Source organism: Mus pahari, chromosome 4 (genome assembly GCF_900095145.1).
Source record: "Mus pahari chromosome 4, PAHARI_EIJ_v1.1, whole genome shotgun sequence".
Taxonomy (NCBI): Eukaryota; Metazoa; Chordata; class Mammalia; order Rodentia; family Muridae; genus Mus; species Mus pahari.
The window spans coordinates 102,871,165-102,891,756 of NC_034593.1; the positions used below are offsets into that span (position 1 = coordinate 102,871,165).

At 34.1% G+C, this 20,592-nt stretch overlaps 1 protein-coding gene across 3 annotated transcripts in view; it reads left to right on the top strand.

The window, feature by feature from the left end:
• Window positions 1–20,592, top strand: part of Col11a1 (collagen type XI alpha 1 chain) — a 189,588-nt gene that overhangs the window by 7,233 nt on the left and 161,763 nt on the right. For all 3 annotated transcript variants that reach the window (XM_021195733.1, XM_021195732.2, XM_021195734.2), the window contains exon 2: window positions 15,134–15,301. In XM_021195733.1, coding sequence (XP_021051392.1) covers window positions 15,134–15,301 — 168 coding nt within the window. The remainder of the gene's footprint in view (window positions 1–15,133; window positions 15,302–20,592) is intronic.

Genomic DNA, 20,592 nt, shown 5'->3' on the forward strand with positions numbered 1-20,592 from the left:
TGGTTGCTAGGAATTGAACTCAGGACCTCTGGAAGAGCAGACAGTGCTCTTAACCACTGAGTCATCTCTCTAGCTCCTATTTGTTTTGTTCTTACTCATCACAGACACACTCATACTTTATGTCTCCAGCTTTAACTCAAATATCACCAATCCACAAAACATTTCTTCAGATCTTCTGACCAATTAACACTGCATACTTGCTTGGTATATATACCAGGCTGTGTTGTGTATACTTTATGCAGAGTATTTCTTCATTGTGATCCATTTCCCAGGAATAAACTGACATAAAGGACCACAATTATCTGTATGATAACTAGTAAACAGAAAATAATTATACACTGTCTACTCAAGGGTCAGACATGGTCTTATATCAGAATCTTAGAATTTGTCAATGCATAGTTTCTGTTTGTCCATAAACCCTTGGTTTATCTTATGATTGTGGTGCACTGATGCCTAAAATTAATATGAAAATCTTACAACATGTCAACTGTATAAATGCCCTGAGTGCCTCTAATGGGGGAATAAACAGAGGTCTTGCTAAACTACAGACTTACAATTCAAATTACTCCTCGGTCTACATTTAAGTTTAATGGTAAAAGTCTAGTGCTCTTACTTTTTGTCCAAACGTAAGTCACAAAGCAACCTAAAAAGATTGCTACTGGAAGCTGATGTGTGTTATTTTGGCTATCACTAATTTAATAAACTGTATCTGGTAGATTCATGATCTGATTGGTTTATTCAGTTAACAATGATGTTCAGTGATTGTTGTTTCTAAGCTATATACATAAGCAACAAGTTATTTTCAGGAATTGATGGTTGTGAACTGGTTTATTACCGCCAGTGTACAAGTGTCAACCCAGATTATTAAAAAAGATCCTTTGAATGTAATCAACAGGAGGAATGCAGAAAAAAACAAAGGGTTAACAAAAATTGAAACACTATCATTATTTTGAAATTCCTCATATGTTAATTTTCTTCCAGAAGTTTCTGTAAAATAGTAACAGATACACTTTATTTGTGTTCCTATTGCTATCATGATGACAGATAGTATGTATATACTCATAAATTGTTTTGCATTTTCCTTCTTCCATCATCCAGAAGACTGGAACAAGATAAAAATTTAGTTAAGTTAGTCATGTGAAGTTAAAGTGTGAGGACTTTCTCATGTAACGGTACCAGCAATGACTATATTTCTCCTTCTCTTCCTCCCCTTCCCCTGCATCCTCCTTCTTTCTCTATTCCCCATCCTCTCTCATCTCTATTTTCATTCCTTTTTTCCTCCCACCCTCTCTTCCCCCTATTCTTCCTTCCCTCCCTTCCTTCTTTCCTTCTTTGAGGAGACAGGGTCTTGCTATGTACTTTCTTGAAACTCACAATGGAGATAGGGCTGGCCTCCAACTCACAGAGATCCATTTGGCTTTGTCTAACAATTGCTGTGATCAAAGGTGTGCATTACCATGTCGACATTTCTTTTCTTTTCTTTTGTTTGTGTCCGTCTGTGAATGGGGGAACATCCTAAGCTATTATTCCCAAGTCTGCACCCATCTCTTCCTTGAACCCCTTCCCAAGGGTCTCTTTCCAAGTAGCCTAGGCTGGCCAAGATCTCCAAGGAATCCACTTGTTTCCACCTCTCTCCTATGTGCTAGAATTATAAGTATATTTCACCATGTCTTGCTTTTTTAGGGGATTCTGAGAATTGAGTTTAGGTCTGTGTACTACAGACATGGGCTTCATCAACCTGGTTGTCTACATGGCCTCCATTATTCACATATTCATTTTGTCGTAACAGATAAGTTAGATCTTGCTTCTAGTATTTGGAAAAGCATTCGCCACATTCTCTCCAAAGATATCTCTGGGCATTCTCAGCTATTGATAGCATCTGTTGTCTTTGTGACTGTAGCTGGTTTGAACACTTGGAGTAATGTGTTTGCTCTGATGGTGGTCATAAATAATTTTTCTCTTTGAGTATAAAAGGAAACTTCCAAAAAACATAAATATTCCTGCACTCTTTTTTGCATGTTATTGGGGATTAATTAGCTTTTTAATTAGCAATTAGAAACAGTGATTTGCCTCTATGTAATCAATTTAATAAAATAAATCTTTCTTTGAACTATAGAAATAATTTATATATTATATGTATAGTTATTCAACTATGAAGTTTCATAGTCAAACAAGACACAAAAGAAGATTAAAGGTATTAATAAATAAAAAGAAGATATTGAAGGCTGATAGGCAGTCATATAGTTTTAGAAGAAAGACACACACACACACATATATATATAAATATATATATGAATATATATATAAATATATATATAAATATATATATGTATATATATATATATATATTTCACATATTGGTGTGTGTTGTACATATCAGTTGTACTAAAAGCAGTAAGTTGACTATCAGTCAGTTTTACTAAGCATGGCAACAGATCCTAGAACAGGAAGAAGGGACATTTGAAGAAGGGTTGTTGAATGGAGGTGTTGGCTACAACTCAATAATCTAAAAATAATCTGGAAACCCAGATGTGTTTTATATGTTCACATCTATAGATAGCTATAGAAATTCATAGCAATAAATGATCTTTGTGATTTATAAATCAGAAATGCTGTATTTTATAGTTGTTACATATTCTCAGGTTGTGCTTTCCACCCATTTTTGCACTGTACTGCATTCAATTCAGTTTATGTAAGCTTGTATAGTATGAGAAGGTGGAGGATTCAGCCTACTCCAAAATGTCAAGAATTCAAGTTATTTCCATTTTTGTGTATAACCTCTGTATGTTGCTGGTTACAGCTATAGTTGTAGGCAGTATGCCAGGTTGTGTTATCATTGGGGTATGAGTGTAACTCCAATAGTGATAGTGAAAATCAACTATACTCCATCAATTTGTTCACAAAGTTAAATCTCTATTATATACCCATGTTATGCTAGGGTCTCAGCTAATTTATTTAATTTAATAAGTGCATCTTCCATGATTAGGCAAGTGGCTTAGGCCAGTGGCTAAGAAACATCACAATCTGCCCGATAGAATCAGTAGTCTACTTGAAAAGGCAGAAATCAGCCGATAGTCACATACATAAATATGTACCAATAGTAATGGTATGTGGTATGAAGCACGTTTGCAGAGACACAGGAAAAGGGAGCATAGAAACACAGAAAGGCCAAAGAAAGTCAGCTGAGAAATAACAATTGAGCACCGAATAACCAATTTAGTCCATTCTGAGATGTGACATGAAAGCGCGAAGCAGAAAAGCAACTGACACGACAAAGGACTTCAAAGGAAGCCCTTGAAACTAGGCATTGTACATAAAGAAGACGAAATCATGTGGGGAGGAAGTGATGTGAGCCAGGGTTGAGGAAGTATGCCCAGACCCAAGATCTTAAGGATATACTTTCCTTAATGGTTTTGTGATAATTCTGTGTGCTGCATAGAATCATGTAACTAAAAAGAACCCTTTAACTTTTGCTAATTTTTTGCGGGGCCTGTGAACACTGGACATCAGCACATGGGATGTGAGCTTGTTACCCTTGGGTCAAACAGTCACGACAGTGGGGCGACATTGCTTTCCTCATAATAGCTGGACTACTAAAAAATGACCCCGGGTTCTCAACAGTAATAGGTCTATTTTGAAATCACACCTCCCATACAGTTGTGTTTATAATGGACATGTAAACATATTAATTAATAATCTTATTTTATAAGGGAGTAATTTAAACAAATGTGCCTAGACATTTTTAAAGTTTTTTCCTCCTTTTCTTTTTATTAGATATTTTCTTTATTTACATTTCAAATGTTATCCTTTTCCTGGTTTCCCCTCTAAAAACCCCCTATCCCTTCCCGTCTCCCCTTGTTCACCAACCCACCCAGTCCTGCTTCCTGGTCCTGGCATTCCCCTACACTGGGGCATAGTGTCTTCACAGGACCAAGGTGCCTAGACATTATAAAACCTTTGTAAGACAAATAAGTAACTTAAATTGCTAAATATCATGAGCTTTTTCATCACTCATAGTATAGCAAACATTAGAGTCTATAATTACAATATGATTTTTTGAAAAATTGTATCTTTAGACCCACTTTGACTTAAAGTATTTATTATAACATTTGCTACATTCTAATGATTTCCTTCAGGTGAAGCTATATTAGTATGGCTTTAAAAATAACAATATTATTAATTAATATGGCTTTGACTAGTATTGGTAGACTCTCAACGTTTTCTTCTAACCTTTATCTCTGTCCTTAGTTACAGGTTTATAGACTTGAGTGCCTGCCCATCTATTTGTAGTACATGAAGCTAGTCCAAAGTTTGTATTCTCTAAATTGAACTGCTGTCTTCCTAACCTGTCCCTCTCTTTAGTCTCCCGAATCTCTCAGGTCATGGCAATGTAATTAGTTGTGATGTTCAAACAAAAAGCAATCTCTTAGAATTTGTCTTTTGGGTTTTGATCCCTTTCTCTCTCAGCCGAAATACAGCCCTCCTACTGTTTGCTCGATCTTCCCAGGGTGTCCAGAATCTGACACAGCAATGCATCATTCACCCACACATTACACCATCTCATACCTGTAGGATTGCAAATACTTCTTTATGACAATTTGGCTGGGCTTCAGGGCTCTGAATTTTCTCATGATTTTCTCAATCCTCAAGTCTCAGTAGTTTGAAAAAGTTACTTGAATGAGGGAGCTTTATTTCACCTTAGTTTTCTGTGAAATTAAAACTGACTGAGAAATATTCATAAAAAAAATTTGGGTCCTATCATTTGTCTCTAATGTAACCTTCCAATGGCTTTCCAAATCAGTTGCAATAAAAGTCAGTTTCCATGGACACTTCATAAAACTTACACATCACCTTATGTCTCTGACCTCACCCTTAAAGCCCTTCTATTTCCTTTGAAGGAGGCTTTGTTTTATCCCATTTCTCCACAATTCTCAGTTGGTTCTTGCATTAGGTTCTTTGTACACATTCCTGCTGCTTCTAATCCACTTAAGCTAAAACAATCAGGCAGGGTGTTTTCTCTGATTTTTCAGAATTAACCAAAATATCATTTACTCACGAGGGAGTTTCATGTCTTTCTCATTTGATGCCACAATTCATGCTACAGCAAATTTTCATGAACTCTTTTCCTCATGTGCTCACTTTCCTCTGTGAGTCTGAAATCAGTCCCAAATAACAAATTAAGTACTAATAGTTAAAGACAGAGAAGTTATTTTCTTCTCCATAAAATGTAGAGCTGATAATTTTAACCTCTAAATGTTATTATAAATTACTTGGGTTTTTGATTGTTAATAGAATCCAGGTGTCACATAGCCAACAATTCCCATTCTTGATACCACTTCAGCTTTATAGATTTTCACAGTTACAATAAACAGTCAAATGTCAAACAAAATACAGCTTTTCTCATCTGATGAGTACAATGGCTATCTATTCATGTGTTTAGAGAGGTCATACTGTATTAAAATTGCCACATTAGCTCTATTTTTCTTCTCAGGGCTTTAAGCTGTGATGTCAGCTAACTTCAGATATTCCTTGTCAAAAACTAGATATCAAATTAAGTACTGTCAAGGATATAATGAACAGAACATTGTTATTATTATTATTATTATTATTATTATTATTATTATTATTATTATTTGGCTTTTTCAAGACAAGGTTTCTCTGTGTAGCCCTGGCTGTCCTGGAACTCACTCTGTAGACCAGGCTGGCCTCAAACTCACAAATCCGCCTGCCTCTGCCTCCCAAGTGCTGGGATTAAAGGCGTGTGCCACCACTGCCATTCAAGCCTAAAATTTGTGCTCTATGCACTCTTCTCCATCTCTAGAGTCCATAATTAGAATAATAAACACTTACTAAGAGGGTATACACATGTTTCATTTTGATGAGAAGTACTTTGATTTTTTTTGTTTTTTTTTGAGTATATATATATATATATATATATATATATATATATATATATATATGAGTATGGCAGTGTAGTTTTCTTGGCATTTAAGTTTAAAGTGTTGTGAAGTTGATTAAAATATTTAAAAAACATTTTAAGAGGTCATATTTTCATTTGATCATTTGCTTTTTTTTGAAAAGATTGTCAAAATAGGATTATATTTTTTCACTGATAAAGTTAATTATAAAGTTCAGAAAACTCTAGGTAATCAACTTAAATTTTTCTTTTGTCTATGCCATTCTCAACTTGATGCTCATCATTGTTTGAATATCAGATACTCATGTTTTCCCAGGATGGTTATTATAATCTGTAGTCTTAAGATTCTTACAATTAGTTTTATTTGTGGTAATTGTGTATATAAATAAATATACAAGCATAGTGTTGTTAATGGAGATATATTTAAGTTGATAATAGAATTCTTTATGGAAAACTGAATTTGAAAAGATATTATTGTCCTAATACTATACTCAAGAATAATTAATACAAACTGAATATCTAATTGTTTTTGAAAAATAATTTATCTATTTTATGTACAATGGTGTTTTGACTTTATTTATGTCTTTGTGTCTGTGTCAGATCCTCTGGAACAGGAATTAATTTAATTTATTCTGATAATCTTATATATGAAGAAAATATACATTTTCGTGCCTTCCACCCTTGTCACCCCTCCAACTCCTCTTGTATCTCTCACAACCCCCCTCATACTCATGAATTCTTTTTCTTTAAATAATACATATTTATTATCTAAAGAAATATATAAACATATTAAAGAAATATAGAAATATTACATGCTTGTATACACCACAGGCACGCAGACACAGATATGCATGGACACACACACACACACACACACACAAACGTGGAGTCTGTTTTGTGTTGGTCAAATATTTCTCAGGGTGATTGATATACTCAGTGGCACTTCATTAAAGAATACTGATTTATTCTATCCCAGCAGGTATAATTTGAAATAGTCTTGGTTAGGTATAAGAACTTGTATCCATTTTCTCTTCAGAGTCCTGGGATTTTGTCTGGTTTGAATGCTATTGCAGTTTTTTTGAGATCATATATGTATTTGTCCTGCTGTGTCTGGAAGACATTGTTTTCTTGAAGTCATCCATCACCTATGGCTCTAACAATCTTTCCACCTCCTCTTCTGCATAGATACTTGGGCTTTGAGGGGAGGGGTCTGATAAAGTCATTCCATTTAGGACAGAATGTTCCATGTGCGTGTGTGTGTGCATGTGTCTAATATTTATATAGGTATTTAATATAATATATATTTTGATAATTAATATAAAATACTAATATTTATTATTTAAAGAAAAATAATTCATGAGTATGAGGGAGGTTTTGAGAAATACAGGAGGAATTAAAGGCAAGGCAAGGGAGGAAGGTGTGAAAATATATTTTATTCATGTTTAAAATTCTTAGAAGAAAAGTAATTTAAATTATAAAAAAAAAGCAAAACAAAAAGTATGCACTTGTGTTCTAGAAATGAGTGCTCCAAACTCACTTTGCTTTCTTCACATTGTTCAGTTTGGGTCCCTGTGTTTTTCCCTAGGGTCATGACATACCCAGTCTTGAGGTCTTGACCACCTTAGCAATGTTGGATATGAGTTGCATCTCATGGAGTGGGTATGGGTTACATGCAAATAAAAAGTGTTCAGTTACTCCTGTAACATTTGGGCTACTGTTGCACCACTATGCTCTGCATTCAGGTAGCTGATATAAACTGTAGGGTTTGTAGCTGGGTGTTCTGTTCTCGGGTATATGCAAGCAGAGTGCCTTCCAACACCATGAAGACTATTCAGAAGGGGTTTCTAGTCAGGCAACAGCATAACTTCTCTATCTTCTAGTGATTTCGTAAGTGTAGCAATAGGGCCCTACCATTGGGTTATGGAGAACAAAAAATAGACTTAACAATTGCCTGTGAAGGGGGTGATTTATGGGGCACTCTGGTCAATGATTCAACAAAATTTAACTCATCCCTATCATTGGAGGTTTTACTCGGTACAGAAAATGTCTAGTTGGAGCTTTATTGTCTCCACTATATGGTGATTCTATTTAAATTATTTCATATACTCATTAGTAGGTCTCCATATGGGTTTTCAAATGTTCTTTAGTGTTTGTTGTACCTCTTTTGACATTGCATCCTCTTTCCAATTTTATCCTTCTATTCTAATTTCCCCCTTTCTTTTTGTAACACTATACTCTATGTCCCATTTCTTGGAAGATCGTTTTTTTCTGCCCTTGTCCCTTACCACCCTTATCTAATCTCTGTGTTCATGTGTATTTAAACACACTTATGTCAAAATTAAAAGCTAGCATTTATATGTAAAACAAAACATGAAGTATTTGTCTTTTTAGTATGGGTCACTTCACTCAGGATGATCATTTCTAGTTTTGCAGTTGTGGATTTATATATGAGCTCCACCTGCTGCAAAAGGAACCTTCCTTGATGAGCTGTGAAAGGTACTCTTTTTTTTGCTGTGGGTGTGTGACCTCACCAGTAATGGGTAGTCAGGTTTGAAGGACCAGGTATGGATTCCCTCGAATGGAGCAGGCTTTAAGTCCAGTTGGTTATCCCAAGATAAAATAAATGTGACTGTTGCATTAATGGGAGACTTTCTACTTGTTCATTTTTATGGTCATAGGATTTACAGCTGGGCAGGACTATTGATTGCTTTTTAACCTTGGCAGCTTGTGGACCACCATTACTATAAGAGCTAAGTCTTATGGTCAATTGCAGGTTAATTTCTCCATGTCCTGTGCCCAAAGTGTGTGTGTCTTCTCCAGTAGAGTTCTACCTTCAAATTCTAGGAGAAAACCAAGGGCATAATTTTTTCTGGTGGTTTGTTGTAAATATTTAGAAATATTAAATCATTTATTAATCTATTGTGCTGCAAAAGGACTTCCCAATTCCATCAGTAAAAGTAGGTAACAGGAACCAGCTTGATCATGGCTTAGGAAAACATAGATTGTATTTAATGGATTTGTTAGAAATGTTCAGAAACATTGGAATTTTCAGAAAGCAATCATTTGTAGTTCTTTTTAGAGAGTATTTATATATTTTAGCTTCTTTTTTCTGGGATTAAGAATCATTATCATGTTAAATTCTCAAGAGTGAGGACAGGTTGGAGAAGTGATGCAGGAAAGGTTTAAGGGGCTTACACAAAGCCATTTAATTGTCGTGGTTGTAGACTTGGTGAAGAGAGAACTTGCTATTCAAGCATGGAGTCTTCAGATCCCCAGCAGCCATGTTCAGCCTGGGTATGGTGGAGTGCATCTTCAACTCCTGCATTGGAACAGGGTGTACAGAGACAGGTGGGATCTAGAAGCTCAGCTGTAAGCCAGCCTAGTTCTAAATTACTGAACTCTGTGTTTAGTGGAAGACCTTGTCTGCAAACATAGTGAGAATGTTCGAGAAACTCATGTTGTATTAAATAACCTCTGTCCAAAACACGTATGTACATACACACAGTCACAAACACAGGTATGTACATTAACATACACGTAAGTGTACACAAAAAGATAATAGCTCCTGAGCTTGACATAGAACTTTGACAGTGTTACCTACAGAAATTGAGTTCATAATTACCTGTACAGTTTGCAGACAACTTTTGCTAAGGACTCTCATGAATTTTGAAAACTGTCAGTATATTGGTAGTCAGTAAATTATAATATATAGTCATTGTCTTGTGTGATTCAATACTATGTGTTACACTCATTAGAATTATAGTTTTTAAAAATTATTTTTATTAAATTTTACTTATGTGGGGTATGTGAGGGAGTGAGGAGGGAAAAGAAAGAGAAAAGATTTAGTGGTATGCCAAGGAAAATGATAATGTGACATATAATACAGAGTCACAATGAGATAATTATACAAATACAATGGAGTCTGTTACCTAAGGGAGCAGGTGACATGACAAGAGGGACATATAACCTACATGAAGAAAGAAAGTTTTCCTGAAGGATTCTGTGTTGTCAATTTTAATAAAGATGTTTACTAGGTCTTAATTTCCCTGATTTCATCATGGCTGTATGTTAGATTCCTCTGGGGGAAAAAGTGTGTGTGTGTGTGTGTGTGTGTGTGTGTGTGTGTGTGTGTGTGTGTGTTTGGTCTAGGTAGAAGGTATTTTAGGTTGCCCTGGTGGTATATGCCTGTAATCCCAGGGAAGCAGTAGGCAAAAGCAGGAGTGTAAATTGAATGCCATTCTGGGCAACGAGGTCATTTCAAAGGTAGACTACTCAAATTTATAAGGTTTTGTCCAGAAAACAAAATGTAAAGAGGGAGTTATAGGCTTCTAGGTCATTGTAGGTCAGATGAAGAGTGCTTGGCATGTATGAGGCCCAAAACACAATCCCAAGCCGACGCTCCTAAAACAAAATGAAACAATAAAACACAGAGCCAAACAAATAAAACCCAAAGAAAGCAAAGCAAAAGCCTACACTTACATTCATTTTTATGATCTATATAGAATTTGTTGAAACCTTGGAGAACTGGCTTTAGTGTGAAAAAGAATCATAGCTATCTCTTGTGAGGCTATGCTAGTGCCTGGCAAATACAAAAGTGGATACTCACAGTCAGCCATTGGATGAAACACAGGGCCCCCAATGAAGGAGCAAGAGAAAGTACTCAAGGAGCTGAAGGGGTCTGCAATCCTGTAGGTGGACCAACAATATGAACTAACCAGTACCCTCAGAGCTTGTGTCTCTAGCTGCATATGTAGCAGAGGATGGCCTAGTTGGCCATCAATGGGAGGAGGGGTCCTTGGTCTTGTGAAGATTATATGCCCAGTATAGGGAAATGCCAGGGCCAGGAAGCAAGAGTGGGTGGGTTGGAGAGCAGGGCAGGGGGAGGGAAAGAAAATGAATCATAGGTAATCAATAAATATATGTAACTGTTCCCAGTCTTCACAGGTGGATACTAAGTTTATGTTGCACACAGTTCTCATTTTTCTACTGTTTAAAAATGCAAGTACTACTTTAATATCAATAAAAGTCCAAGTAGGAAGGAAGGCCATGCTACTTCATTATAACAGTGTTCCAAGGCTTGCCCTCTAAGGTGTGGTAGCAATTCAACTGGCAAAAAAGGTCTTTGACGTCAAGAGTTTTATTAGTGCCATTTTAATAATTTTGAAATTGTGGCCCAGGGAGGTTTATATATTTCTCCATGTTCACAACACACAGATATTAAATGGTAGCAGTGAAACTCAGAAGCAGTCAGAACTTTTCAGCCGTGTATTACACAGGCTTTCACAGCATTTGGAGATGCTTGGGGAAAAAATACCAGGAGAACACAAGTATCAAAATATTGAGGGATGGTAGGTGATCTATTTGGATTTTGCAGAAAGGTTCAACAGAAAGAAAGGATCACAAACCTAGAATCAAACTTCTGACCTGGTGTGGATAGATCTACGAGGCTACTCGAACACACAGAAAGACCATTTAGATCTTCACAAGCCTTGTTTTTTGATGAGAAAGTATATGGCACTCAGAGAAAGTTACTTTCTTGCTTTGTTACTTGTGTTTTGCTCATTTGGTCGTGTGTGTGTGTGTGTGTGTGTGTGTGTGTGTGTGTGTCTTTGTATTTCTTTATCAGTTGTGTACAATCTCATGTATGTGTGTGAGTATGTGTGTGTGGTGTACATTTCTGTGCATACTTCTATTCTCTTCGACTTTGGAAATACAAATCTAAGGATCTTCAAATAATTTGAAATGTGTGAATGGTGCAATGCCAGTATAAGCACACTGGACAATGGTTCAAGAGAGATATTTTAAAGAGATCAACTTGGGTATATCCTACTTCCTACTTAGGCAAGGTGTTAATTTATATATATATATATATATATATATATATATATATATATATATATATATATATATATATATATATATATATATTCCCAAAGTAGACAAAAGTGTTTGATGTATTTAAGTCCCAAATAGCATTTCTATAGCACTGACTGTGGTGGTATTTCTGGGACAGTGAATATCAGAATAGACATGCACTGGGATGGGGTGGGGGATTGAAGCTAGGAGGAAAATTGGGCATGACCAGATCATCAAGATGGTCGTCTATGCAAGGAATGTGGAATGTGGATGCCATCTGGAAGTCAGTGGGGTTCACTGAAGGAATTTAAGCAGCAGAGTTGCTTGAACCATGGAATTCAGGCAGTTCAAGCAGTGGAATGTAGATGGATGGGGAAAGTCATGAAAGCTCTTAAAGGGCTTCTGCAGTAATAATTAAGCTCCTGTGTCCTGTTTTCCTGTTCGATAAGCCCATAGTATAGAGTAGAAGATAGGAAAATCTACTGTATGCAATTCTGTACTGAGTTAAATATGCCCGAAAATGCTTCACAATGGTCATGGAAATAGAACTCAAATACCAAAACATAACCAACTAAATTTGAAAATTAGAAATTTCATTTTTTTTCTTATTTACTTTCATCAGACACATTAAATCATTTCTTTTAATTTTTAAACAATTGGAACTAAGAAAGGCAGAAGATTTTTCTTTTGCATTATTTGTACATGTAGATGGAAAGTAACAGAAACCGTATTATTGAGCATTTAATACAGTGGTTATGGGGATGACAGCATGGAGCAACAGGCAGAATTTCAAAATGATTGATCATTTAGTTCTGAAGAAAGAAGGAAGAGAAAACAAAATTTATTAGCTGAGTTTTACTTTTTTCTAAAACTGAAATTCCTTTGTAAAAAATTAATTTAAATTGAAACTTGAAACAACAACAACAACAAAAACCAACAGCTGCGAATTAGGGACTGAGTGCTGATATCACACACTGTCCCTTCAGAGAAATTTGTCAGACTTTAAGGGTAGAGTCTCTACATTGAATCAAGCAAAGGACGGATGCTCTGATCAGATTCATTTCAAGATGGAAAGGGATAACTGTGTCCTTGTAGAGGCCTTGCATTACCCTGCTATGAAGGGGAAGCTCTGCTCCATTCTGTACATTGGTGATGGATGCTAATTTTGAACATAGCCCAGGTTTTATCTTTTTAATCATTGAATGGCAGCCTCTTAGGCCCTGATCACTTCTACGTTGGAGTCTTGTTCAGCTTAGAGCAAGAAGATGAAATAAAATAAGTAGATAATATGTTGTGGTTTTCTGTCACATTTTTCCTCAGAGTAATTTATATCCTGAAACGTGAATTGAGCTTAATTTAAAATAAATACCAGCATCAGGAATCAATTAACTGGCTTAAGATAATTTCAGACTATTTTCAGTACGTTTTAAGTTTCCTTTTGTGGTTTTCATCTGTGGGTTATTACAGCAACAGTAGGGGCGCAAAAAACAGGCTCAGTATTTACACAGACCCTGAGAGTACCCTTAGTTTATTCTTTGATGCTCAGTTCTTTCCTCTGCATAGCAGGAAAGAACATGTTATTTATGAAGGTTTGTGCCTTTAAATAATGGAGACTGGTGACAAGCCACATATTAGGATCTTAGTAAATGGCTGTTAGTATATTATTTTCTTAGTTTTATGACATGACAAAATATGATAGCAAGAATTGTCTAAAAATAGTCTTTTGAAGCAGGATTAGTGAAAACCAAGTTTTCAAATATTCAAAAATTGAACGAAAAGTTTACTATATTTGATCCCTTCTGCCTTTCTTCTTTCCACAAACATTATTTCAACAATTATAAACACCATATGTTATATAGAATAGTCTGTGAATTTTCATTTATCACCTACATTCCATAGGTGCACAAGAGTTTGGTATTGGAGGAAATTGTATTTTTTATTAGAGGTCATTACATAAAAAGCATGGTCAGAAAAACTCTACCTATGTATATCTGCAGATGTAGAATTCAGTTTTCCTTGAGTTAATAAACGAAGGTACGAATCATGTGCATATTTTCCACAATTTCTATTCAGTTGCTCATTCATACATTCTGTGAGAAATTGATTGCCATTATAAGTAAATATTTATTGAACTTATACTTCTCGAAGAGCTAGGAGAAGAACATGGTGATTCTGTCCCGTGAGTCATGATGTTACGATGCTGGCTTCCTGTTTCTAGAATCAATCCCAATTTCCTTCTCATCAAGTCCTTGTATAAAAAATATACTAAAAGGTGCACTGTGGTGACAGTTCCTCTTAACTCATTATAATAGAGAGAATTTTTCAGTCATAAATAAACAAGATATCAGTTTTTGTATACTCCTAAAAGTAGATATGACTTCTTACCTAGTTACCAAAGAATTCTAGCACTGGCTCAGTTAGATTCTATGTATTTTAAGGGCTGTATCTCAGCCATGAAGAATAACACATTGGCCAACAAATAGACTAATTGGAACATTTCATTTATTTGAAGATATACAGAAGCCAACACATAATAAATATATTGACATGATGAGCTGTAACATTCATTTGTAATAAGTACTACTCCACTTGGTTCATGTATTGATTCAGTGACATGAACGCATTGTCTTGGAACAGATAATTTTAAAGTTTAAAGCAACCTTATATATCCTGTCTTTGTGTTTTATTCCATGTATTAAGCCTTCAAATAGTGGTCATTTTATTCAGCATCTCACAGAAGTAGTTAGATAATTTCATGGATCGGAACTTCACTATTTTTAATGACTGAATAAAACTCTAATCATGTGTACCACATGTTATTCTTTCACTTAATTCTTACTTTGCTTAAGAATTTGCTACAATGAATAATGCCAGAGTGAACACAGCTTGAATTTTTGGACATGTAGCTTTTGGGATTTTGGAGTTATATACTACTTTGTTGTTTTGAGAAGATTTGTAATATTAATAAAATTTCTTAGAGTAAGGAACTTCATAGTACTACAGATTTAAAACGCATATTAGGGAATGTTAGATACTGATAGACTCACGATGAGAGGAAGGAATGTTACCTAGAATTGTGTACTCACCAGTGAGCCAACTAAGCTACCATGGATATAGTTCAACCCAGTAGTCATACAATTGGCCCTGGTCAAATGGAACAGGTCAGAAAATCTGAGAAAGGGAATGGAAGGGAGGAAGAAGACTTGATACGATAAGAGAAGATCAGAATAAGAGTTATGCAGAGTGAGTTCAATATAGGTATAGAATTGTCAACAATATTTGATAATTAAAATATTGAAACTAAAAAATATGTTAAACTCTTCAATTATCTAATTTTTTTTTTTTTTGCTTATTTTTCAGCTGCTCCAGTTGATATACTAAAAGCATTAGATTTTCACAATTCTCCTGTGGGAATATCTAAAACAACAGGATTTTGCACAAACAGAAAGAATTCTAAAGCTCCAGATGTTGCTTATAGAGTTACGGAGGAAGCACAAATCAGCGCCCCAACAAAGCAGCTATTTCCAGGTCGGTTCATCTTATCTTTGCTCCTATTTCTAGTACTGCTGTTATTAATACAAATTTTATTCTTTATTTGCTTAATAGTGTTTCTGTTGTGCTACATAATATCCAGTTACAGTATGAAATATAATTTTTCATATAACAAAAAACAAAGAAGTTGCAATCACCAATGACGTGATGAAAATATCTAACTCCTAGACTGATTTAATCTGGTAATAGAAATAGACTTATTTTTAGAAATTAAACAATTCATTATTTATTCAATAGAATATGGGAAGTCAGTATTTTGTAACTATCCCATATTCATGGGGTGAAGATTGGAGGAAACTTCAAACAATTAATGATTGATAATTTTACAGTCATGTAGATTAGAACAAACTTAGTGGATATTGTCCTAACATTACTATAACTATTTACTTTCAAAGAAACATTTTTTTTGGTAAAGTTTCATTTTGAATGTTTTACACATTATTCTTACATGAAGTTTAATACAGTATGCTGATTTGCATATTAATAGCCTCTATAAATATTTGAGTGGTTGTTTCCCAGTTAGTGGAACTGTTTTGGAAGGCTTAGGAAGTATGTTGGAGTAGGTATGGCCTTGCAGGTATGTTACTGGAGTAGACTTTGAGGCTTCAAAATCCCATACCAGAACTAGTTTCACTCTCTCTACTTCAAACTTATGGATCAGATGTGAGGTTTAACTACTGTTCCAGTGCTATATCTGTTTGACACCATGCTACTCAACATAAAGATCATGGACTAACTGTCTGAAACTATAAGCAACTAGTTGCTATTAGTTCCCTTGTTCATGGTGTCTCTTCACAGCAGTAAAATGATAACTGAGACATACAGCTAGCCAGTTTTAACACATGCTCAGAATTCTGGTATTAGAGATTTTGTAAGACTTTACCTGGAAAATTTTCATATGATATTGATGAATTTCTGGGAATATTTTTTTCTATGACAATTTGATCCAATAGTACAAAATTTTTTGAAATAATAATAATGTAGAGAAAGATCGTCAATTGCAGAAATGAGAATTCCTGATATCACAATGTCTAAGTAGGCAGCCCATCACACATACATGCTGTCAATACATGCCAGTTCTTTAGCCTTTAACTTGTGCTTTTGTTCCTATTTAACAGAGAGGTATACCGAGCTTTACAGATGTTATTTAGCTTAACTAATTATAATTAATTACAACATCAATATTTCATATATGATTAGACTTCATTTTATGTTTTACGATCTTTCACAAAAGTTAACATTTCAATGTTCCACATTGTTCTTTCACTGTCCGAAGAGCTCACTTCTGACTCCATGCATCAGTTTTGAAAAGTCAGAAAACATGATAAAGGAATTCAATATAAAAAGCAAAGTATTATTTTTATGGGACATTAACTCCTTACCTTCTTTCTTTCCTCTCTACCTGTCTGTCTGTTTTCCTTCCTTCCTTCCTTCCTTCCTTCCTTCCTTCCTTCCTTCCTTCTTTCCTTCCTTCCTTCCTTCCTTCTTTCCTTCTTTCCTTTCCTTTGTTCTTTCGTTTTTCCTTCTTTGTTTTATTTATTTTTCTTTCTCTCTCTCTCTTTTTTTCTATATCTCCCTCCCTCTTTCTCTCTTCTATCTGTCTGTCCCAACTTCCCCCTTCCTTCCTTCTTGCTATGAGGGTCTCCCTCTGTAGTTCAGGCTGGTTTTCAAACTAATGACCATTCTGTCAGAGCTCCCTAAGAAACCACCATACCCTTCTAAAGTATTTTCAACATATATTTATCTTGGGACTTATTAAAATTTACTATATTTTCAGATTTTCATTAATTTTTGCTGAAGAAAAGAAATATATTGACACAAAATATGATAATGCATAAAATGTTTGTACTGAAGAGTTAAAGGTTGAATGTCTTTAACAAATTAAATCCATCCCATACTTAGAAATTTAATTTAAAAAACTTAAGTAATAGTAATCTTACCTTTTACAGGTATAGCTCCTATATGTAATAAGAAAATGTTTTGCATAGAAAAGAAAACAAAGTTGTGAACTTGTGGAACTGTTTTGGAAATAGCAAATAAGATACAGTTTATAATATTTTATAATTGGCTCATTATCTTAAGGTCATAATAGTTAATTTGATTAATTTGGTGTTTTGATCTTTTCTCCATAGAGAATAAATATAATGTATGCTTGTAGAATATTTTTTCACTTTAGTTAACAGAACTTACCTGTGTGCATATTTTACCCCAGTTAGCACTCTTGTGTTCTGCAAATGGTTCTTGCAATAAGAGACTCCTAGGGTAGGTAATTCAGATAAATTACTTCTTAGAGAGAAATTCCTACAAATATTGCATACATGGTAATTTAAAATAGCAATAATAGCTTACCATTATAAATATCAAATTACTAACCATTATTTTAAAAGTGATGTATTTTGTGATGAATGCAGCCAGAGGATTAGCTGCTTCAACAAGCATCATTGATAGCAGCCGTCATGATCAGGAAGAAAGACTAGTATAGTGTTGCAGAATTGAAATATATGTCCTGTAGCGATCTATGTGGAGACTTGAAACTGAAAGACCTGAAAGTGCACTGGAATTAAGTAAAGCTCCTGTTTTAAACTCTCATTGACTACTTTGGAATACCTGATATAAGTGTCCTGCAAAAAACCTGTATATTGACTTATATCTTTATAACTATCAAAGGAGGAGGATATTTCAGCACAATTCATGGATGAAGAGTTGAATAGATATTGTTTTTTAGTTGGGTAGCAATGCATAGCCATCTAATGTACCATATTAAGACATATGAAGTATTATAACATGCTTACAGAACCAGTAGTTAATGGTTAAGTAGTTAATTTAAAAAATTATCATCACCATAAAATATAAAATATACTTTTGAAAGATATATTCTGCTTGGAAAAATGTTGGACAAAATTTAAATTTCTAAAATCATTGTTATTGTACAATTTCATATAATATTTACTAATAGAGGAACATCTGTTATTAAAAACCAATTTTAAGAGTTGTGGCAGAATCTATGATAGTTGTCTGTGATAATCATGTTGGGTAATACAGACACATATTCTTTTAAATAAAAACAAATATTAAATATTAGTCAATGTTACTTTTAGCAAGAGTCTTTTTGCTTGTCTTAAGTCTACAGTTATATTTCTAAATATGGATATTTAAGGTGTTAAACATCACATTTGATATGTATATTACCTATTAATAACTGTTGTTTTATGTATTTTATATAGTGTAGGACTTGTATTAACTTTTATAAAATTATAATTATAGTTTTCAGAATTTATACTGAACAAACTCAGTGGGTTATTAAATTTGCACATGATTCCCTCACTCTTATGTGAATACAATATTTTCTGATGCCTTTCCTAAATATCTCTCTGTATAGTTTTTCAAAATTTTTTTGGTAAAATGAACAAATTATCTTTTCCACAGCTCATAATACTTTAATTTCTTTTTCTTTCATTATTAGATCATGGAAAATATTAGGTTATTTATCTTGAGTACTCTTCAGTAATAGACTAAGTTACCTAAGTATATGTATCAATAGCATAGAAATTACAAAGTATGTTGTTAAGAGATGTTCTTTATAGCTTTCCTATCTTACTTCTATGATTATTTCTCTCCTAATGATTTTCAATATAAAATTTCTGTTACATCTAAATCAAGTTAGAAGACAAACATATACTAGAGATAAAGTTCTTGACTAGTATGTATTAGGTCCTGGATTAAATCATCATACTAAAGATCATATTAAGGTTCCAATTGAAATATATATATATATATATATATATATATATATATATATATATATATGTAATTCCAACTGATTGGAAATAATGATTTGATAAGTAGGCTGAGAGATTTTGTGATAGCACCAAGAAATTGAAAACAAACACTTTTTAATGTAGAGTTTTGTTTAGTACTAACTTAAAAATATATGAAAGCCGGTTAGTCAATTCTGACTCCTTTTTAGTGGCATGCTATTTAATTTCCTTCACAGCTCTATAATTCAGTCTGCATCATTAGCCTAGCTGAAGGACATTATGTAGTTTTCTAAAATCATATGACTAGAATATCCTGTGGCCAGTGTATTGCACAAGACATAGGATATTTTTTATGACATTTTATTTATTTTTAGTTGTGTGCAAGCGTACATTCATTTGTATACTTCTGTGTGCATACTTATGTATATCTCCATGTGTATGCCGCCTCCCTCTGTGTGTGAGACAGAGAACAGTTTATAAGTGTTGATTCTCTTTTTTCATCATCTGGATATTGAACTCTGGTCATTATGATTGGCAGCAAGTCTTTTACCTACTGAGTCATCTCAGCAGCCCAAGACTTCAAATTAACTGAGAGACCACATTAGTTCTCACTCACCTAATTTGGACATATATGTCAGTCTTCCTTTTTGAATACATTTCAAAGGCTTCTCATCCAGGAAACATCTTCCTTTCACTATTATTCTGAGTGGATTCATAGATTTCTTTTGAATAATGTTCACTGACCCAGCTGCAGACATTCTAATGTATTTTAAAAAGTGTTTTTGCTATGATAAATAGTGCTTTGATGGCCATTAAATGTAATAACTATACAAAGAAGCATCTTCTCATAATTAACAGAAATGGATCTGCGTATCTGTGTCATCTTTGGAATTTGTAACCATAAGAGTCATATTTATAATGCCTTTTTAAAAATCACTTTACATTACAACTTATAATTGAATTAAGAACGAATGGATCTAATATGAACGCTCTTGATATTGGCTTAGATATAATCTATAACAAAGACGTCTTTTTGTGAATGGATAATATTTTAACTGAAGTATTAAAATTTTCCTAAATGATATCATAGTATATGTGTATAATTAATATGCAATATCATATATAGTTAGTGATTCTATATATTATATATATTGTTACTTTGAAAAATAAGATCTGCAACTTAGTATATAATGTTTTTATAGTAATATAAGAGTTTCAACTATAAGAGAGGTATATTGTATTTAAGGAAATGTTAAAAATGACACATTTAGCAAATGTCTAGTAAGCACCTCTGTAGGTCAAGTAATGCTCTAGGTACTTGAGATAAGATCATAGAAAGAGAAAACAAACATGACAATATGCATTCCTACCTAATAACTCTGATATTCAATGGCATGTTTTTCAATAATGAAACTGAATTATGTGATAAAAATCTCCTAAGCGTTTAGAGGGATGTTGAAAGTAACACCTTAGCCTGGCGTGGTGGCGCACGCCTTTAATCCCAGCACT